The sequence below is a fragment of the Micromys minutus genome, assembly GCF_963924665.1.
Source record: "Micromys minutus genome assembly, chromosome: 1".
Taxonomy (NCBI): domain Eukaryota; kingdom Metazoa; phylum Chordata; class Mammalia; order Rodentia; family Muridae; genus Micromys; species Micromys minutus.
Window position 1 is genome coordinate 52564348 of NC_137969.1, and position 21606 is coordinate 52585953.

The following is a 21606-nucleotide window of genomic DNA, read 5'->3' on the forward strand; positions in this document are numbered from 1 at the left end:
AGAGTGTCTGCAGATAATATTTGCAGAAATCATTGTATGTGTAAAGGTATAAAAAGAGTCTATTAATTGTCATGCATCCCTTTTCTACAGATTATGTTTAAAGTAAGCTTCTTAATGATACATACTTGGCATTTTCAAGCTTTGCTTTGGCAATTTTTCAATTTAAAACTGAAGTGTAATGCATTAGCTCTAATGTTTCTAGGCGTAAGGGAATTGTGCTAGCTGAATAATAATTGCATTAGATAAGCTTCAACAGGTGTTAGTTATTGTTGACTTAACTTAAGGGTCAAAGCTGAAGGAAGATTCCCACCTCCCCTTTAAGTACTCAATTTATACAGGAGTATCACCTCACCTGATATTGCCCATATTTTTAAAATTTGAAATTTAATTAAGAAAATTTTTAGAAAAATTTGCATCACATAATAGAAATTAAATTCTTAGCAGGATAATTTTATGAATTAGGAGTGATATCCTAAGGCATAAGCATCCATTCACCTGACAGATTCTCATTCTTCTAGGTATATGGTCTTTTTTCTTTAAAATCATTTTTATTGGGTATTCTTTGTATTTACATTTTAAATGTTAACCCCTTTCCCCGACTCTCCTCTCACCCCTCCTCCTCCCCTTACTTCTATGCTCCCACTCCCAACCACCCACTCCTACCTCAGTATGTTGGCATTCCCTACACTGGGAAAATGAGCCTTCACTGGACCAAAGGCCTCTCCTCCCGTTGATGCCGGACAATGCCATCCTTTCCTACATATGCAACTGGAACCATGGGTCTCTCCATTTGTACTCATTGTTTGGTGTTTTAGTTCCTGGTAGCTCTGAGGGGGTGGGTTGGTTGGTTGATGTTGTTCTTCCCGTGGGGTTGCAAACCCTGTCATCTTCTTCAATCCTTTCTCTAGCTCATCCTTAGGGGTCCCTGTGCTAAGTCTGAAGGTTAACTGCAAGCATCCTTATCTGTATCAGTATGGCTCTGGCAGAGCCTCTGAGGAAGTATCCATACCAAGCTTCTGCCAGTTAGCACGTCTTGACATCAGCAATAGTAACTAGATTTTGTGGCTGCATATCAGATGGATGCCCAGGTGAGGCAGTCTCTGGATCTTCAATCCCTGCTTCTCTCTTTGTCCCTGTATTTCCATCTGTGAGTATTTTGTTCTCCCTTCTAAGAAGGACTGAGGCATCTACATTCTGATCTTCCTTCTTTTTGAGCTTTATAAGATCTGTGAATGTTTCTTGGGTATTCAGAGTTTTTTGGGCTAGTATCCACTTATCAGTGAGTGCATACCATGTTGTGTTCTTTTGTGACTCAACGGGATGATAGCTTCAAGTTCCATCCACTTGCCTAGGAATTTCATAAAATCATTGTTTTTAGTAGCTGAGTAGTACTCCATAATGTAAATGTGCTGCATTTTCTGTATCTATTCCTCTGTTGAAAGACATCTGCGTTCTTTCCAGCTTCTGACTATTATAAATAAAGCTGCTAGGAACATGGTGAAGAATGGGGACTATCTTTTGGATATATTCCTAGGAGTGGTATAGCTGGGTCCTTAGATAGTACTCTGTCCAATTTTCTGAGGAACCTCCAGACTGATTTCCATTTTTCACTTCTACCAACAGTGGAGGAGTGTTCCTATTTCTCTACATCCTCATCTGATTTTTGACCTTAGCTAATTTGACTGGTGTGAGGAGGAATCTCAGGGTTGTTTTGATTTGAATTTACCTGATAACTAGTGATGTTGAACATTTCCCTAGGTGCTTCTCGGCTATTTGATAGTCCACAGTTAAGAATTCTTTGTTTAGCTTTGTATCCCATATTTTAATAGGATTATTTGATTCTCTAGAGTCTAACTTCTTGAGCTCTTTGTATATATTGGATACTAGCCCTTTACCAGATGTAAGATTGTTAAAGATCCTTTTCCAATCTGTTGGCTGCCATTTTGTGTTCTTGACAGTGTCCTTAGCCTTACAGAAAAATTGCAATTTCATGAGGTCCCATTTGTTGATTCTTGATCTTAGACCATAAGCCTATATTCTGTTAAGGAATGTTCCCCTGTGCCTATGTGTTCTGAGCTCTTCCACATTTTCTTTTCTCTTAGTTTCAGTGTACCTGGTTTTATGTGGAGATCTTTGATCCACTTGGACTTGAATTTTGTACAAGGAGATAAGAAAGGATCGATTTGCATTCTTCTACATGCTTACTGCCAGTTGAACCAACACTATCGAAGATGCTGTCTTTTTTTTTTTTTTTTTCATTGAATGTTTTTAGCTCCTTTGTCAAAGATCAAGTGACCATAAGTGTGTGAGTTCATTTCTGGGTCTTCAATTCTATTCCATTGATTTACCTGCCTGTCTCTATACCAATACCATGCAGTTTTTATCATGATTGATCTATAACACAGCTTGAGGTGAGGGATGGTGATTTCCCTTAGAAGTTCTTTTATTGTTGAGAATAGATTTTGCTATTCTGGATTTTTTGCTATTCCAAATGAACTTGAGAATTGTTTTTTCTAACTCTATGAAGAATAGAGTTGAAATTTTTATAAGGATTGCATTGAATCTGTAGATTGCTTTTAGCAAGATGGCCATTTTTACTATATTAGTGCTGCCAATCCATGAGCATGAGAGATCTTTCCATCTTCTGAGGTCTTCTTCAGTTTGTTTCTTCAGAGACTTGGAGTTCTTGTCATACAGATCTTTCCTTGCTTGGTTAGGGTCATACCAAGATATTTTATATTATTTGTGACTGTTGTGAAGGGTGTTGATTCTCTAATTTTTTTTTCTCAGCCTGTTTATTCTTTATGTAGAGGGAAGCTACTGATTTTTTTGAGTTACTTTTATATCTAGCCATTTTCCTAAAGTTGTTATTAGATTATTCTTTGAGTCACTCAGATTTATGAGTTTTCCTATTAGCACTGCCTTCATTGTATCCCATAAGTTTGCATATGTTGTGTCCTTATTTTAGTTAAATTCTAAAGTCTTTAATTTCTTCTCTGTTTCTTTCTTGACCAAGTTATCATTGAATAGAGCATTGTTCAGCTTTCATGTGTTGTGGGCTTTTTGGTTTTTTGTTGTTATTGAAAACCAGCCCTAGTCTATGGTGATCTGATAGGATTTATTGGATTATTTCACTCTCCTTGTATTTATTGAGGCCTGTTTCATGATTATATGGTCAGTTTTGGAGAAGGTACTGTGAGGCGCTGAGAAGAAGGTATATTCTTTTGTTTTAGGATGAAATATTCTATAAATGTCTGTTAAATCCATATGGTTCATAACTTCTGTTAGTTTCACTGTATCTCTATTCAGTTTCTGCTTCCATGATCTGTCCATTAATGAGAGTAGGGTGTTGAAGACTCCCACTATTATTGTGTGTGGTGCATTATATGCTTTGAGCTTTAATAAAGTTTCTTTTCTGAATGAAAAAAGGTGCCTTTGCATATTGATCATAGATGTTCAGGGTTGAGAGTTCATCTTGGTAGATTTTTCCTTTGACAAGTAAAAAGTGCCCTTATCTTTTCTGATAACTTTTGGTTGAAAATCTACTTTAGTCGATATTAGGATGGCTACTCCAGCTTGTTTCTTGGGACTATTTCATTGGGAAAAAAAAATTCCCATCCTTTTATTATGAGGTAGTGTCTGTCTTTGTAACTGAAGTGTGTTTCCTGTAAACAAACAAAATGCTAGGTCCTGTATCATATCCTATGTCTTTTTATTGGGAAATTGAGTCCATTGATGTTAAGAGTTATTAAGGAATAGTGATTGTTGTTTCCTGTTATTTTTGTTGTTAGAGGTAGAATTATGTTTGTGTAGGTATCTTCAGGGTTTGTTGCAAGAAAATTACTTTCTTGCTTTTACTAGGATGCAGTTCCCTTCCTTGAGTTACAGTTTTTCATCTATTATCCTTTGTAGGGCTGGATTTGTAGACAGATATTGTGTAATTTGGTTTTTGTCCTGGAATATCTTGGTTTCTCCATCTATGGTAATTGAGAGTTTTGCCGGGTATAATACCTGGGTTGGCATTTGTGTTTTCTTAGGGTTTGTATGACGTCTGTCCAGGATCTCCTAGCTTTCATAATTTCTGTTGAGAAGTCTGTTGTAATTTTGATAGGTCTGCCTTTTTATGTTACTTGACCTTTTTTTCTTACTACTTTTAATAATCTTGGTTTGTTTTGAACATTTGGTGTTTTGACTATTATGTGTTGGTAGGAATTTTTCTGGTCCAATTTATTTAGAATTCTCTAGGCTTCTTGTATATTCATGGGCATCTTTTTCTTTAGGTTAGGGAAGTTTTCTTCTATAATTTTGTTGAAGATATTTACTGGACCTTTAATTGGGAGTCTTTGCTCTATTCTACACCTGTTATCCTTAGGTTTGGTCTTCTCATTGTGTTCTGGATTTCTTGGATGCTTTGTGTTAGGAGCTTTTTGATATTTGCATTTTCTGTGACTATTATGTCAATGTTTTCTGATCTCTTTCGGGTTGTGTCTTTTTATGATTTCCTTTTTGTTTCTATTTCCATTTTGATCCTGGATGGTTTTGTTCATTTCCTTTACCTGTTTGCTTGTGTTTTCCTGTAGCTCTTTGAGTTTTGTGTTTCCTCTTTTAAGGGCTTGTACTTGTTTACTTGTGTTTTCCTGTATTTCTTTAAGGGATTTATTCATATATTTCTAGACACTCTCTATCATCATCATGAAGTATGATTTTAAGTCTAAATCTTGTTTTTCTGGTGTATTGGGGTATCCAGTAAGTGCTATGATGGGAAAGTTGGGTTTGAATGATGCCAAGCTGTCTTGGTTTTGTCGCTTAGGTTCTTGGTCTTGACTCCTGCCAACTTGTTATCTTTGATGATATTGTCTCTGATTGGAGTTTGTCCTGCCTGTGAGCCTGTGGTCTTAGGATTGAGTGTGCTCTCTGAGGGCAAGCAGTGGGATGTCCCTAGCTCTGGGCACCAATTATATATGATCTTTAAAATTACTGTTTCTATTTGTTTCCTTCCTTTTTTCAAGTTTAATCAACACATAATATGTTCACCCTATTAAAATCTCAGCTGTACTACACCCATGTGTAATAGTTACTAAGAATATATGAGCATAGTCAGATATAGTAATACATACCGATTGTCCCAGCATTTGTTTTGCTTTTCGAGACCTGGTCTCACTATGTAGCTCTGGCTATCTTGGAGCCCACTGTGTAGACCAGGCTGCCCCTAGAACTTAACCTACCTACCTCTGCATCTCCGATCCTGGGATTAAAGGAAGGAGCTTCTACCCCGGCTCTTAATTTATCATTTGAGAGGAGGGGGCAGGAAATACATGAATTCATGTTCATCCTTGAGCCAACCAGGCTGCATGAGGCTGTCTCATACACACAAAAACAAAAAACAAATCAAAGCACAAAACCTCAGGAACAAAAAAGACTACAAAGAATCCAAAGAAGTGAACATAACCCATTTCTTAGCAGACAAGCCTTGTTTCTAACTTTTGGTGTTTGTTAATTCATGCCTTCATGTAGATTAAGATTTTGTGACATTGTTGTAAAATTCAGTAGACTGATTCAAGTCTCTTTAGGTTTTTTTGGTTTGGTTTGGTTTGGTTTTGTGATAAGGTCTTGGATCTGTAACCAGGCTGGCCATAAACTTGCTTTGTATCCCCAGGATGCAGTGATCCTCTTGGCTCAGTTTCCCACTCCCTGGGATTATAGATGTAAACTGCCATACTTAGCATACTTCAGTTCTTTAAAGTAGATACAGCAATTTATTGTTGATACTTGTCAGAATGACAAAGTTTAAGAAATATCCAAATATTTTTCTGTTCTCTTGTATTAGTCATTAAAGGTGATTAAATTGCATTTGGCTTCCATTTACTGTAATAGTAGATAGCATTTGTATTTCAAATCAACTCCTGTTCTCCAAATGGATTTTGTTTTTGTTTTTTTGTTTTTTTTTTTTTTACATATTACTTTTTTATTTTTTTTTAATAGTCAAAGTCTTCTTGTTTTGTGAATATATGTATATTTTTTGTTTTCTTTATTTCTTGGACTTCATACAGTCTGTGAGTTGTTTCTGGGGGAGTGCAAGCCTCTGGGGTTAGCATCCCACTAATCAGTGACTGCATATTATGTCTGTTCTTTTGTGACTGGGTTATCTCACTCAGGATGATCTTCTCTAGATGCAGCCATTTTCTTAAGAATTTGGTTAAGTCATTGTTTCTGGTGGCTGAGTAGTATTCCTTTGTGTATATGTACCACAATTTTTGTATCCATTCGTCTTCTGAAGGACATCTGGGTTCCTTCCAGCTTCTGGCTATTATAAATAGAGCCGCTATGAACATTGTGGTGCATATATCTTTGTTGTGTATTAAAGTATCTCTGGGGTATATGCCCAGAAGTGGAATAGCTGGGTCTTCAGGTAGTACTATATCCAATTTTCTGAGGTATCGCCAGACAGATTTCCAGAGTAGTTGTATTAGCTTGCAACCCCACCAACAGTGGAGAAGTGTTCCTATTTCTCCGCAGCCTCGCCAGCATCTGCTGTCATCTGAGTTTTGGATCTTGGCCAATCTGACTGGTGTGAGGTGGAATCTTAGGGTTGTTTTGATTTGCATTTCCCTGATGGCTAAGGATGTCGAGCACTTCCTCAGATGTTTTTCGGCCATTCGGTGTTCCTCAACTGAAAATGATTTGTTTAGCTCTGTACCCCATTTTTTAATAGGGTTATTTGATTCTCTGGTGTCTAGCTTTTTGAGTTCCTTGTACACCTTGGATATTAGGCCTCTATCTGATGTGGTGTTGGTAAAGATCTTTTCCCATTCTGTTGGTTGCCGTTTTGTTTTCTTGACGATGTCCTTAGCGTTACAGAAACTTTGCAATCTCATTAAGTCCCATTTGTTAATCTTTGACCTTAGAGCTTGAGCCATTGGTGTTTTGTTCAGGAAATTTTCTCCTGTGCCTGTGTTCTAAGGTTTTCACTACTTTCTCATCTAATAGTTCCAGTGTATCTGATTTAATGTGGAGATCTTTAATCCACTTACACTTGAGCTTTGTACAAGGAGATAAGAATGGGTCTATTTTCATTCTTTTGCATGTTGAGTGCCAGTTGGACCAGCACCATTTGTTGAATAGGCTGTCCTTTTTCCATTGAATGTTTACTGCTCCTTTGTCAAAAATCAGGTGACCATATACATGAGGGCTCATTTCTGGATCTTCTATTCTATTCCATTGATCCACTTGCCTATTTCTGTACCAGTACCATGCAGTTTTCACCACAATTGCCTTGTAATATAGCTTGAGGTCAGGGATAGTGATTCCCGCAGATGTTTTTTTGTTGTTGAGGATGGATTTCGCTATTCTAGGTCTTTTGTTATTCCATATGAAATTGCACATTGATCTTTCCAATTCAATGAAGAACTGGGTTGGAATTTTCATGGGGATTGCATTGAATCTGTAGATTGCTTTTGGTAGGATGGCCATTTTTAAGATGTTGATCTTTCCAATCCATGAGCATGGGAGATCTTTCCATTTTCTGAGATCCTCCTCAATTTCTTTCTTTAGAGGTTTGAAGTTCTTGTCATACAGGTCCTTCACTTCCTTAGTTAGAGTCACACCAAGGTATTTCATAGTTTTTGTAACTATTGTGAAGGGTACCTTTTCCCTAATTTCTTTCTCCACATGTTTGTCCTTTTTAGTATAGGAAGGCTACTGATTTGTTTGAGTTAATTTTGTATCCGGCCACTTTGCTGAACTTGTTTATCAGCTGTAGGAGTTCTCTGGTGGAATTTTTGGGGTCACTCAAGTACACTATCATGTCATCGGCAAAGAGTGATGTTTTTATCTCTTCCTTTCCGATTTGTATCCCCTTGATCTCCTTTTGCTGTCTAATTGCTCCAGCCAAGACTTCCAGTACTATGTTGAGTAGGTAGGGGAAGAGTGGGCAGCCTTGTCGAGTCCCTGATTTTAGTGGGATTGCTTCAAGTTTCTCGCCATTAAGTTTGATGTTGGCTGTTGGTTTGCTGTATATTGCTTTTATTATGTTTAAATATGGGCCTTGGATTCCTGTTCTTTCCAGGACTTTTAACATGAAGGGGTGTTGGATTTTGTCGAATGCTTTCTCAGCGTCTAGTGAGATGACCATGTGATTTTGGTCTTTAAGTTTGTTTATATGGTGGATTACATTGATGGATTTCCTTATGTTAAACCATCCCTGCATCCCAGGGATGAAGCCTACTTGGTCATGATGAATGATGGTTTTGATGTGTTCTTGGGTTCGGTTTGCAAGGATTTTGTTGAGTATTTTTGCATCAATGTTCATAAGTGAGATTGGTCTGAAGTTCTCTTTCCTTGTAGGGTCTTTGTGTGGCTTAGGTACGAGGGTTATTATAGCCTCAAAAAATGAGTTGGGTAATATTCCATCTGATTCTATCTTTTGGAATAGTTTGGCGAATATTGGTGTTATATCCCCAATAAATGTCTGATAAAATTCTGCACTGAACCCATCTGGACCTGGGCTTTTTTTGGTTGGGAGGCTTTTGATGACTTCTTCTATTTCTTTAGGTGTTATAGGGTTATTTAGATGGTTTACTTGGTCCTGGTTAAACTTTGGGACCTTGTATCTGTCTAGGAATTTGTCCATTTCCTCCAGATTTTCCAATTTTGTGGAGTATAAGTTTTTGTAGTAGGATCTGATGATTTCTTGAATTTCCTTAGTTTCAGTTGTTATGTCACCACTTTCCTTTCTGATTTTGTTAATTTGGATACTCTCTCTTTGCCCTTTAGTTAGTCTGGCTAGGGGTTTATCAATCTTGTTGATTTTCTCAAAGAACCAACTCTTTGTTTTGTTGATTTTTTCAATGGTTTTTTTTTGTTTCTATTTGGTCTATTTCTGCCCTAATTTTGATTATTTCTTGCCGTCTACTCTTTTTGGGTATATCTGCTTCCTTTTATTCTAGGGCTTTTAGCTGTGCTGTCAGGTTGCTGATGTGAGCTCTCTCCAGTTTCTTCTTGGAAGCACTTAGGGCAATGAGTTTTCCTCTCAATACTGCTTTCATTGCATCCCATAGGTTAGGGTATGTTGTGTTATCATTTTCGTTGAATTCTAGAAAGTCCTTAATTTCTTTCTTTATTTCTTCTTTGACCCTGCTATCCTTTAACAGAGCGTTGTTTAGTTTCCATGTGTATGTGGGCATTTTGTTGTCTTTGTTGTTGTTAAAGACCAGCCGTAGACCATGGTGATCTGAGAGGATGCATGGGAGTATTTCAATCTTCTTATATCGATGAAGGCTCGTTTTGTGTCCAATTATGTGGTCAATTTTCGAGAAGGTGCCATGGCGTGAGAAGAAGGTGTATTCTTTTACTTTAGGATAGTATGTTCTGTATATATCTATTAATTCTAGTTGGTTCAAAGTCTCTGCTAGTTTTGCAGTGTCCTTGTTCAGTTTCTGTTTCCCTGATCTGTCCATTGGTGAGAGTGGGGTGTTAAAGTCTCCCACTATTATTGTGTGGGGTGAAATGTATTTTTTGAGCTTTAGTAGAGTTTCTTTTATGAATGTGGGTGATTTTTTATTTGGAGCATATATGTTAAGGATTGAGAGTTCCTCCTGACAGATTTCCCCGGTAATGAGTAAAAAGTGTCCTTCTTTATCTTTTTTGATAACTTTTGGTTGGAAATTTACTTTATTCGATATTAGAATAGCCACTCCAGCTTGCTTCTTGGAGCTGTTTGCTTGGAAGTTTTTTTCCCACCCTTTTACTCTGAGATAGTGTCTGTCTCTGTCTCTGAGATGAGTTTTCTGTATGCAGCAAAAGGCTGGATTTTGTTTATGTATCCAGTCTGATAGTCTATGTCTCTTTATTGGGGAGTTGAGACCATTTATGTTAATAGATATCAAGGAATAATTGTTTCTGTTTCCTGCCATTTTTGCTTTTTTGGGTTGAGTTGTGTCTGTGTTTTTTTCTTCTTTTAGTTTTCTTGTTTAGGAGTTTTCTTGTTTTTACTAGGCTGTATTTTCCTTCCTTGTATTGGGTTTTCCACCTATAATTCGTTGTAGTGCTGGGTTTGTGGTCAGATATTGTGTGAATTTTGATTTGTCTTGAAATATCTTTGTCTCTCCATCGATGGTGATTGATAGTTTTGCTGGGTATAGCAGCTTGGGCTGGCACTTGTGCTCTCTTAAGGAGTGCATGATGTCTGTCCAGGCTCTTCTAGCTTTCATAGTCTCTGTTGAGAAATCGGGTGTGAGTCTGATTGGTCTGCCTTTATATGTTACCTGACCTTTTTCCCTTACTGCTTTTAGTATTCTTTCTTTACTTTGGGCACTTGATGTTTTTACTATTATGTGTCGGGAGGTATTTCTTTTCAGGTCCAACCTATTTGGAGTTCTGAAGGCTTCTTTTATGCTCGTGGTCATCTCATTCTTGAGGGTAGGGAAGTTTTCTTCTATGATTTTGTTGAAGATATTTACTGTGCCTCTTAGTTGATACTCTTCTCCCTCTTCTATTCCTATTATCCTTAGGTTCGGTCTTCTCATTGTGTCTTGTATTTCCTGGACATTTTGGGTTAGGAGCTTTTTGTTTTTTGCATCTTGTCTGGCTGTTTTGTCTATGTTTGCAATGTTGTCTTCTGCCCCCGAGATTCTCTCCTCGATCTCTTGTAATCTGTTGGAAATGCTTGCTTCTGTGACTCCTGATTTCTTTTTTTGGTGTTCTGACTCTAGGGTTATCTCTTTTAGCGCTTTCTTTATTGTGTCAATTTCTGTTTTAATTTCCCTCTTCCATTCCTTTATTTCTTTGGTTCTGTTTTCGTCTCGTTCTTTGAGTTCTTTGAGTGTTTTTCTTGTTTCTTCTTTAAAAGCTTCTGAATCTTTTTGCTTTTCCTCCCTTTCTTGTTTAAGTAACTCTATCAGCGTCTTGAGGCATGATTTCAGGTCTGTGTCTTCTTTCTCTGGAGTGTTTGGAATTCCGATGTTTGCTACTATCGGAGAGCTGGGTTCTGGTGTTGCTAGATTGTCTTGGTTTCCTTGGGATATACTCTTTCTCTTTCCTCTTGCCATTTTGTTGTCAGTGATATGTTCTTGCCTTTCCCTTGTATCTGGTCTGTGTCCCTGGTACACTTTCCGTGTGCCCTCCGCAGAGATCTGTCTACTCCCCGGCAGCCCAGGTTCCGGGTGGCAGCTGGGCCAGGCTCCGCTCTGCGTCCTGAAGTCGTCTCCGGGTGGGAACAGAAGTTCCTAAGATCTGTTCCCGGTCACAGTTGCTCAGCCTGTACAAGCCGCCTTTCCGGCTGGCTGTTGGGCCAGGCTCTGCTCTGTGTCCTGAAGTCGTCTCTGGGTGGGAACAGAAGTTCCTAAGATCTGTTCCCGGTCACTGTATCGGGGAGGACAGGGCAGGTCAGGGCAGGGGGTGCCCTTTCCGTGTGCACTCCGCAGAGATCCCTCTGCTCCCCCGCAGCCTAGGTCTCCCACTCACCAGTTGCTCAGCCTGTTCGAGCCGCCTTTCCGGCTGGCTGTTGGGCCAGGCTCTGCTCTGTGTCCTGAAGTCGTCTCCGGGTGGGAACAGAAGTTCCTAAGATCTGTTCCAGGTCACAGTTGCTCAGCCTGTACGAGCCGCCTTTCCGGCTGGCAGTTGGGCCAGGCTCTGCTCCATGGATTTTGTTTTTAACCTTTCCTCCCTTACCTCCTTACCTCCCTCCTTCTCTCCCACTCTTCTGTGTATATGGCTGATGTGCATGTGGAGACCGTATTTGGCAGTCTGTTTTTTTCTTTCTACTATGCAAGTTTTGAGGCTCAAACTCAAGTAAAGGTGACAGTTAACTCTACCTGTTCAGCTCTTTTGTCAGCCCCTCAAGTGTTTTAAGTTATCATCCACAGAAACTGTGTTTTAGACCTAAATGTAACCAGTGGTTAAAATTTTACTTCTTAGTTACTGTTGGAATAGTATTATTTTCTTTAATGTTCCACAAGATGGTTAATTTCTAAAGAATTATACTGATTGAGTGCTTTATTTCTCTGTATCAACAGGTGGCCCTTCAGAAGGTCTTTAACTTTTCTGTTTCACATATATTTGAAACAAGAGTTGCAGGTCGCATGGTGGCAGACATGTGCCGAGCTGCTGTAAAGGTAAGTTTTGTTGTATTTTGCTTTTTGTTTAGATACTGTATCTTGCTTTAGCCTAGGTTGGCCTCAAATATTTTTCCTTTCCAACCTCCTTCGGTTATGGGTGTGTGGGTATTTCATAAGTACTTGTTACTAAGACACATTGCTCTTGCCATTGGAAATAGTGCTGCTTCATGTTTTATGACTGTTAAGTATTTACATTAAATAAATGACACCTTATTAATAATAATGCATTTTCAGTGTTGCCCAGAAGAATCCCTGAAGCTCTTTGTTCCCCACTGCTATGGTGTTATAACTCAGCTTACAATGAGTAAGTCATGAGAAGTAAAACCTCATTATGTCTGTGTAATTTTCAAGTAATTTTTTTTTTGTTCCTAGAGCACTAATAATATCAGTAGATCCTTTAGTCTACATAGCATTTATATTTATCTTGTTTGTTTGTTTGTTTGTTTATCTTTTGTGAGAGGATCTCCATGTGGCCTTAGCTATCCTGGAACTCACAGAGATCCACCTGCCTCTGTCTCTCAAGTACTGACATTAAAGTTGTACCCATCCCTATGTCCCCCTTCTACATGCACACAAACTATGTCATCCAGGTTAGTAAGTAACTTTGTTATGCCATATTGAATTAATATTTTCATGAAACAGTAGCTATCAGGAGCTACTTTAAAATGTGAGTCTTTTTATGAGATGTCAGTTGGCAGAAGTCTTGGTTAGTTTGTTGATTTTCTTTTTCTTTCTCTCCTTCCTTTTTTCTTCCTTTCCTTTCTCTTCTTTCTTTCTTCCTCCTACCCCCCTCCCGCAACAGGGATTCTCTGTGTAGCCCTGACTAGTCTATAATATTCTTTGTAGACTAGTCTGACCTTGAACTCAGAGATCTGCCTGTCTGTGTCTCCTAAATGCTGGTGTTAAAAGTGTGTGCCATCACAGCCTAGTGACTTGCTGAAAAATAAGTTTTTCACTTCTTCACCTTTATAAAGATTTAAGTCTCCCTGAAAGATTTTCTGAACTATTAGGAATATAAAATAGAAATACTTTGCTATAATGTATCCGTTGGGCTCCTGAATCGTCCCTGATGCTACTTTACCGTTGTAGATGATGATGTACTGAATGAAGAAGAGCTGGACAAGGAGTTGCTGTGGAACCTTCAGCTTCTGTCTGAGGTATTGGAAGAAAGCACTTGCTTGTCTCTAGAGTTTAGTCTTTTTTTTTTCATTTGTTTGTTTTGTCAGACTGATATAAAGCATATGAAAAGTAAGACATTGGGGATTTAATATTGTTGTTTTGATGGGACAAGGTCCCATTATATTTAAATATGTAGGAGCTCATGGTAATCTTTCTTTCTTGCCCTCCTGAGTGTTGGGTTTGCAGGTACACACCATCAAGCCAGGCTTTAGCTTCAGGAACATGGAATATTTAAAAGTCTGTCAAAAAAGATGGAGATGTTTCCAGTCCACTTTTCTGTTAAAGATTAATAACTTATCATTTGGGAGTTTACCAGATTTGGAATTTTACATTTTATGTTTTGCTTTTTGTGGAGGAAGGATTGTCACTTTGTGGCCCAGGCTAGCCTCCTACTCACCAAGATGTACCTGATTCTGCCTCTAGAGTGCTGAGTCTGAAGGTATGCACCACCACGCCCAACGCTTGAGAAGTCTTTTACAGAATTTTACCATTCAAACTTGAATTTTCCTTATGAGATAGTTTAGAAATTTAAATACATATATTTTTGTTCCTTTAAAGAAATGCTGATTTCTTTTGAAAGGGATGTTACTTTGGCATATGAAAGCATAAAATTAGAAAATGTATTTTGATTTTTAAAAAAATAATTGCTAAAGTATAGTTTAAAATTACACTTCTAACATGATCTTAAAATGAGTTAAAGCCTTTTACAGAAACATTGTTTATAAGCTACTATAGTGTCAAGTATTGAATGAACCTTGAACTGATTATTAATTCTAGGCTTAAAACCAAATGCCTTCAAGTCTTTTTCCTGTCCTTTCAGATTACTCGTGTGGATGGGAAGAAGTTACTTCTGTATAGGGAGCAGCTTGTAAAAATTCTCGAGCGAACCTTACACCTGACCTGTAAGCAGGGCTACACACTGTCTTGCACGCTTCTGCATCATCTCCTTCGTTCTACTACACTGATCTACCCCACAGAGTACTGCAGTGTTCCGGGTGGCTTTAACAAGCCGCCTTCTGAATACTTCCCTATCAAGGCAAGAATTTTCAATTATTTAGGATTAAAGAATATATTGTGTTCTTAAGTGATTGAGAGATGTTTTTCATTGATGTGTCTAGAAATGTTCAGTCTTTAAAAAAATTTTTTTTGTTTATTACTTGTGGGTGTTTATGTCTGAACCATTGAGGTGCGTGGTGCCCACAAAGGCTATAAAAGGGCATTGGATCTGAAACTGGAGTTCGAGAAGGTCTGAGGCACTACATAGGTGATGGAATACAAACCCCTATACCCTAGGAAAGCATTCAGTTCTCTTAACTGATGAACTATCTCTCTAGCCCCAATTCTTTGTTTTAAAGTACATTGGTTAAAGCTGTTACTGGGATGTTGTGACCTTGTGGTTTTTAACTTGTCATAGAGCTAAAACTTTACCCTTCCTTCCTGCTATATAGCTTAGGTTGGCCTTGAAGTTGTGACCTTCCTTTGTCTGCTACTCCTGAGCTGTGACAGCTAGTGCCCGGTAGTTTCCTACCTTTCTGCAGTAGCTGTGCAGTATCTAACTTCAAGAGTTACACATAGTTTTAGTCCTGAACTAGCTGGCTTCATATCAACTTGCTTTCTCTCCTACAGTAAATGCTTATTAAGTGGCTTTTAGGGAGACATTTAGGAGTGATAAAAATGAATTTTTATGAGTCTCTTTTACACATATTGGCTCATTATTTCTATGTCTGCCTTTAAACTTTAGAAGTATTGTATATACATGTTTTTCTCCAACCTAACAACTTAACAAAAAGCTTCTCTTTTCTAGGACTGGGGTAAGCCTGGAGATTTGTGGAATCTGGGAATCCAGTGGCATGTTCCTTCTTCAGAGGAAGTCTCTTTTGCCTTCTATTTGTTAGACTCCTTTCTTCAGCCTGAGCTTATCAAACTCCAGTGTTGTGGAGATGGAGAACTTGAAATGTCTAGGTTAGTTTTCTTCTTTTATCAGTTAGTATCTTTCAAACCTCAGTGCCTGCACCAACCTTTGTTATGTAATGCATGTATTTCCTTTTTACCCCCTAAATCTCCTGCATGTTTATACCATGTGCATGTCTACTGGCTGCAGAAATCACTGAAGACTTTAGATTTCCTGGAACTTGGAGTTGCTGGTTGTGAGTCACCGTGTGGTTGCTGGGATCTGAACCCAGGTCTTCTGCAAGAGAGAGAAATACACTTAACCTCTAAGCCCTGTGTAGCCCCATGATACATAAACATATCCAGTGTTTGTTTTAAAAATGTGCATTAAACATATTGAGGAAAACATAGAATACTATATAACAAAAACCTGTTGTTTTGGGTGTGTGGTTTAGTTTGGGTTTTTGAAGACCTTGCACTTCTGATTCTTTTGCCTCCACTTTTCAAGTGCCAGCATAAACATGTCCTGTCATGCCTAGGTTGTGCAAGGTTGGGGGTCAAACCCAGGAACTCATGCATGCTAGACAGACATTGTGCTAATAATTCTGGCCCTATCTAAACATGTTAGGCTTTTGGTATTGTTTGTTTAAATTTTCTCTTACTGTTTTTATTTTATTTTGAGACAGGTTCTCAACATATAGACCAGGAACTCAAGAGATCTGTCTCTGTTTCCTAAGTGCTAGGGGTTAACCTATACCCACCACACTGAGTACACCTAAATAGAAAAGCTAACCCCACATTACCCTCCCAGTTTTTTTGACAGAAATACTTTTCTAGTTAGCAGTTTCTCTTGCTTGTATTAGAAAGTGTAGGTAAGGTGTATCCCTTTCAAAGGAAATACCTTTATCATTGATAAATTCATTGACTCTTTTTAGTAGTTCTCATCATTAACATTGAGGTTTTTTTAACTGAGATTTTCTTTATTTTTCAAAGGAATTTAACAAGAAATAGTTTATTTTTAATTCTTTGGGCCTTTATACTTTAAATTTTTAAAGGTCCCAGAAATAATAATAAGAAATTTAGTGTTTGATTAAATGTCAGAAATCTTTTTTTTTTTTATTGGATAGTCTCTGCATTTACATTTCAGATGTTATCTCTTTCCTGTAATGGCATCCCCCCTCCCCCTCTCATTGCCTCATGAAGGTGCTCCGTCTCCCAACCACCCTCTCCAACTTCAGCACCTTGACATTTCCCTACACTGGGAAAACGAGCCTTCACTGGACCAATGCCTCTCCTCCCATTGATGCCAAACAATGTTATCCTCTGCTGCATGTGCACCTGTTGCCGTGGGTCTCCATGCAGACTCATTGGCTGGTGTTTTAGTCCCTGGGAGCTGTGGTGGGTTTGGTTAGTTGATCATTTTGTTCTTCCCATGGGGTTGCAGACTTTCAGCTTCTTCAGTCCTTTCTCTTGCGCCTTCATTGGCGTTCCCATGTTCAGTCTGATGGTTACCTGCAAGCATCCTTCTCTGTATCAGTATGGCTCTGACAGAGCCGCCAGAAATCTTTAATAGACAAAATTTGGAGGAAGAAGTTTCATTGACTAACACTGACTTATACAATATACTAAACTGCTTTTTGGAAGCACATATGTAACTAGATTTTTTTTTCTTTTTTCTTTTTTTCTAATTCCATTATAGCTAGACACCTCCCACCCCTTTTTTTTTCTTTTTTCTCTAATTCCATGTTTAAGAGTTGAAATAAAGTAGACATTTTCTATTGTTACTTCTTGTTAGTGGTAGATATTTTTGTATTTAGTTAATTAAACTATCCTCAAAGTGCAGTTATTATTTGGGATTATTTCTTTAAAGCCTGACTAAGTATAAGTAGGCCTAGTATTAGCAATAAATATGTTTGTGTTGTAATAGTAAGTGATAAACTTGATAAAATGCACTAGGTATCTTCTAAAATATGACTATTTTTTGTATTGTCTAGAGATGATATTCTACAGAGTCTGACTATAGTGCACAACTGCTTGATTGGTTCAGGGAACCTTCTCCCTCCATTGAAAGGAGAGCCAGTTACTAACTTGTAAGTAAAAACAAAACAAAACCCAAAAAACTACATGTCTTACTCTTTTGACATTTGACTGTATTTGAAGTTTACCTACTTCATGGGCTACTGCTTTTATTCTTGATGTTGTTTCTGAATTATTTAATCTTTCATATTCATAGTTTTAGGGCAGAAAAAATACCTAAGGTATAAATAATATAGGTCTGCGACATTGTTATAGGTTTTTAATCCAGATTTTTCATATGTTTGCAAGATAGAATATATTTATATGTTAGTAAGTTTTAAAACAACAGTTAGGAAGTATTAATTTAAGATAAATACTCTTCTTCTTAAAAAAGCAAGCAAACAAACAAAACAAACCCTATTCTGTCAGCAGTCAGCATCGAGTAAGAATCCTGCAGCCCAAACTACTCCTATAGAAGAATGTTTTACTAACAGTTCCTTCAGTGTTGCTCTTTGGTACATCATGTAGAATATTTAACCCATTGCTGGTGCTGCCTTCTGGGCTGTGCGAAGTGGAGGAGCCATGAAGTGAGCACCACTTAGCATGAAGGTTGTTGTGAAATTTCTCCCAGCATCTATTTTATTGCTGAGAAAGCTAATGAAAATCACATTAAAAAAAAAGTAGATAGTATAAAAAATTGGGGGTTGGAGAGATTATTTGCTGTTTTTTTCTTTTGTTTTTTAATAAAACCATAAAAAGCTTTGCTGGAAGAGTGTGTTGGGGCATGATCATACTTTGAATGCTCATTTGGGGTTATACTTTCCAAACCTATTGCCTATTAATTTAATTTAAGATCATTTTTTATCATAGAACTTTAGAATATTAAGTTTAGAAGTAGTAGTGTAATTTTAGGAGGCAAAATCTGCTTTAAGCTTGTTTAAGATCTTGGTGAGTCTTTGAAAATAGATTTTTCACTCATCTATTTTATAGTTGGATACAAGAACAATTTTACCAATGTTCATTTTTGTTAAGAAAGACTAATTTTCAAATATATTTAAATGAGAGCCCTTTGAATGTTTTTTCTCCAGTGATTTTAACCCTGTGCCATCTTGTAAAAACAGTCCTTGTATATAGCACATGCTCACCAAATTGGGTGAGTCAGTAGAGCTCTACCGAAAGTGACAAGGAAGCACTGTGGCCATTTGATGTAGTAATCTGTCTGAGAGCTCCACCATGTGTCAGGATGGTTGGGATGCAGTGGCGGGTGGCCCGGTGAGGAGGTGCCTTGCAGCTCTGCCGTGTGTGCTGTCGTAGTGAACTGAGAAGTCTTCATCTTTCTGGGCTTTTCTGTTTGATTTATTGGTTGGGGTTTTATTTGTTTGTTGTTTGTTGTTTGTTTGAGGTTAAGGTCCCTCTGTAGACTTGGCTAAGCCCGAAACGCACACATCAGGGCTTCTACCCAAGCCTTCAACATACTGAGATCACAGGTGTGAGCCACCAGGCCTTGGCTGTATCTTCTCTTTTGAAGTAGACTTTCATCGTGACTAAAGTTTCTTATAAACCAGATTAGGTGGCTCACATATGTACTGGAGTGGGTGAGGTAGGAGAATTGTAAGTTTGAGGCCAGCTGGGCTGCAAAGGAAGATTTTGTTTCAACCTTTCACCTCTCAAGAAAAAATTCTGTATCTGTTTATTAGCATGCCAATTTGACTTTTATATGAGATGCCTTTTCCTTAAAAAATGAGTATATTAATAAATGCCATATAATACAGCACTGTTTAAGCTCTAAAATCTACTCATGAGGTTTTTCATTAGAAATATAATTTAGACTGAAAAGTTTTATGCTTTAGATTTTCTTACATTTAGCCGACCTTGGCAGCTCATGCTTGTAATTGTAGGAGGCTGAGGCAGAAGGTTGGAAAATTTGAGACTGGCGATAGTGAGACTGTCTCAAAAAGAACAGTGGGGGTGGGTGGAGGCAGAAACCTTCATTTTTGGATAAAAATTTAATACAAAATGTAGTGAAGACATATAAAACACATTAAATATAAGTAAATTTTAAAATCAAAGAACAATTTATGTGTTAAAACACAGGTTCTGTATCTCTGTAGAATAATAACTACATTATCTAGAGTTGAAACAAGTCATCATCTCTTTGATTTAAATTGCCAAGAAGGAACTTTTTTTTTTTTTACTTTGTTTCATTATTTTATATGTATAGGCAACACATCTCCATGGAACTGGAGTTATAGATTCCCTATAACTTTGAGCCATCAAGTATGTGGATGCTGGGAATCAAACCCAGGTTCTCTGGAAAAGCAACCAGTGCTCTTATCTATTAAGTGGAAATTTAAAAGAGACAGAGAGAGAGGAAACAAACAAAAACTTTCCATTGGCTTTTAAGTAATTAACAAAATATTTTCAGCAATAATTTGTTTTGTCTTTATGCAGAAGTGTGGAGTACATCTTTGTGCTTTTATTTCCTATTTGCCCTATTTTCACTTTTATTGCAGAAACAAATGAATCTGAAACTAATAAAATAGCATTTAAAATATCTAAAATGCTTATTCTCAGTAAAATAGTTGTTTAAAAAATCATCTAAATTGAGCTAAAAAAAAAAACATTAAATAGTGGCTACCTCCTGTGACACCCCAAGTGTGAAGAATGAATAGAGTGTAGTTCACAAAGACTGTCAGCAGACTGAAGCTGAGAGAGGAAAAGAATACTGAATCAGGCTCTTAGTCTGAAGGCAGTGAAGGGAAACCTAGACATGGAGAGAACAGGGTGGCATTATAGTGGTGTGTGTATTAGTGTAAAGCCTCAGGTGTTAAAGTACCACATCAATTTGGGGAACTATTAGCAACTCAAAAAATATTTTTCAGTGTATATTTAAATTCTTCATCTAAGTTTTGTATATAAAAATGACTCAGTGTCAGATCCAGTCTGGTTTCTGTATTTGTTGGTGATATGGTATTTGTCCTCTGGAAAACTGTGATGAAAAACAGAAGCCCACTTTACTTCTAAGTAGCTTTGTTTCTTCTAATGGCGTTTATGTGATGATTTAATTTCCCTATTAGGGAAATGGCTACTAAATGCAAAACCTTTTTTTCTATGCTATACGATGAGTGGCAGACAAATACAAAAAGCTAAACCCAAAGTTTAAAAGTACATGATGGAGCAGTGTTTGTTGGGGGTCAGGGGGTCACTAAATACCTGTAATTACCATAAACTTTTGAGTGTCAAAGTGTGCATGTAAGGTCCTCGAGGGTAATTAAGAATAAAAAAGTTTTCAGCTTAATACAACTTAAAATAGTTCGAAGGTTTAGCAGTTATACTCGATGCCATACGTTGCTGAGAGAGTCTTAGAATAGGATTCCTCCCTTTGCTCCTGGGACTTTAAGAGAGGCACTGCTGCTGCAGTAGGTAGGATGTACAGCTCCACCTGTATAGATGTGAACATTGGATCATGTCTTTCCATTGTCACACAGGAACTTTGGACATTGCCTTTAGTCCTGAAATCCTCAGTTTTCTCCTTTTTAAGTCCACTTTCTGTTGTAATCTTTTAGGTCTAACCAGATATTACAGGATGCAGAAACTAACATCTAACAAACAGGGTTACTCAAAGTAGAGGGGTCACTATTCTTATCTCCAAACACTTCTTCTACTTTGTTCGTCTTTCCTCTGATCTGTTTCATCGTAGTCAAATCATTCTTCAGGATCTCAGCTTTTACTAACTGTCCACTCAAAAGTGCTTACCGACTAAGCTTGACAGCATTTCGTTGATGTGAAAGGTTGTGTTGTGTATACAATGAGGGGCAGGGCTAGCTAACCTCTCTTGGCACCTCCAGGGAACTACCCAGCACTGCTGGGGAAGCTGCACACAGGAAAGGAATCAGTTACTACTCCACGGTGAGTAACCCTGTTTTCTCCTTATTTTGCCTTCTGATTGTTTTCATTGATTTTTAAAGCTTTGTGTGTCAGACATAAAAATCTATTCTCATACTTACTTTTAAATTTCCAGTGTGTAAAGTTCCTCTCAGCAGTTCTCTGTTCACATAGTAGCTCTTCAGTTGTGTTAGTTTCATCTGTTGTGGATGCAGAGAGCTGGGTACACAGAGATGGCCAACTGTCTCTTGTGAAGCACTTGTGCATTATGGGAGGAGGCACACCTGCCAGTGGCTTGATTACCAATCTTTTTATTTTATTCAGGATGGGGAAGAGTTCTTGTGAAAGCAAGGTAGAAGACATGAATAATATTGTTTGTGCCTGTCTGATGACAATTGATCCAGTCTTTGTACACATCTGACTTGTACTTTTTGCCTTCATGTTTTTGTCATTTCTTCATTTTTTAGCATCCTGTTTGCCACTAGTGATCATTGTTCTAATTCTAAGTGTCAGACAGTTGCTA

At 37.8% G+C, this 21606-nt stretch overlaps 1 protein-coding gene across 1 annotated transcript in view; it reads left to right on the forward strand.

Moving 5' to 3' along the window:
• The window catches only part of PSME4 (proteasome activator subunit 4), a 118833-nt gene that overhangs the window by 46549 nt on the left and 50678 nt on the right, over positions 1 to 21606 (forward strand). Inside the window, exons 15-20 of the mRNA XM_080929766.1 lie at positions 12012 to 12110; positions 12348 to 12417; positions 13203 to 13270; positions 14113 to 14328; positions 15097 to 15254; positions 17177 to 17272. Of these exons, the coding sequence (XP_080785892.1) occupies positions 12012 to 12110; positions 12348 to 12417; positions 13203 to 13270; positions 14113 to 14328; positions 15097 to 15254; positions 17177 to 17272 (707 nt within the window). The remainder of the gene's footprint in view (positions 1 to 12011; positions 12111 to 12347; positions 12418 to 13202; positions 13271 to 14112; positions 14329 to 15096; positions 15255 to 17176; positions 17273 to 21606) is intronic.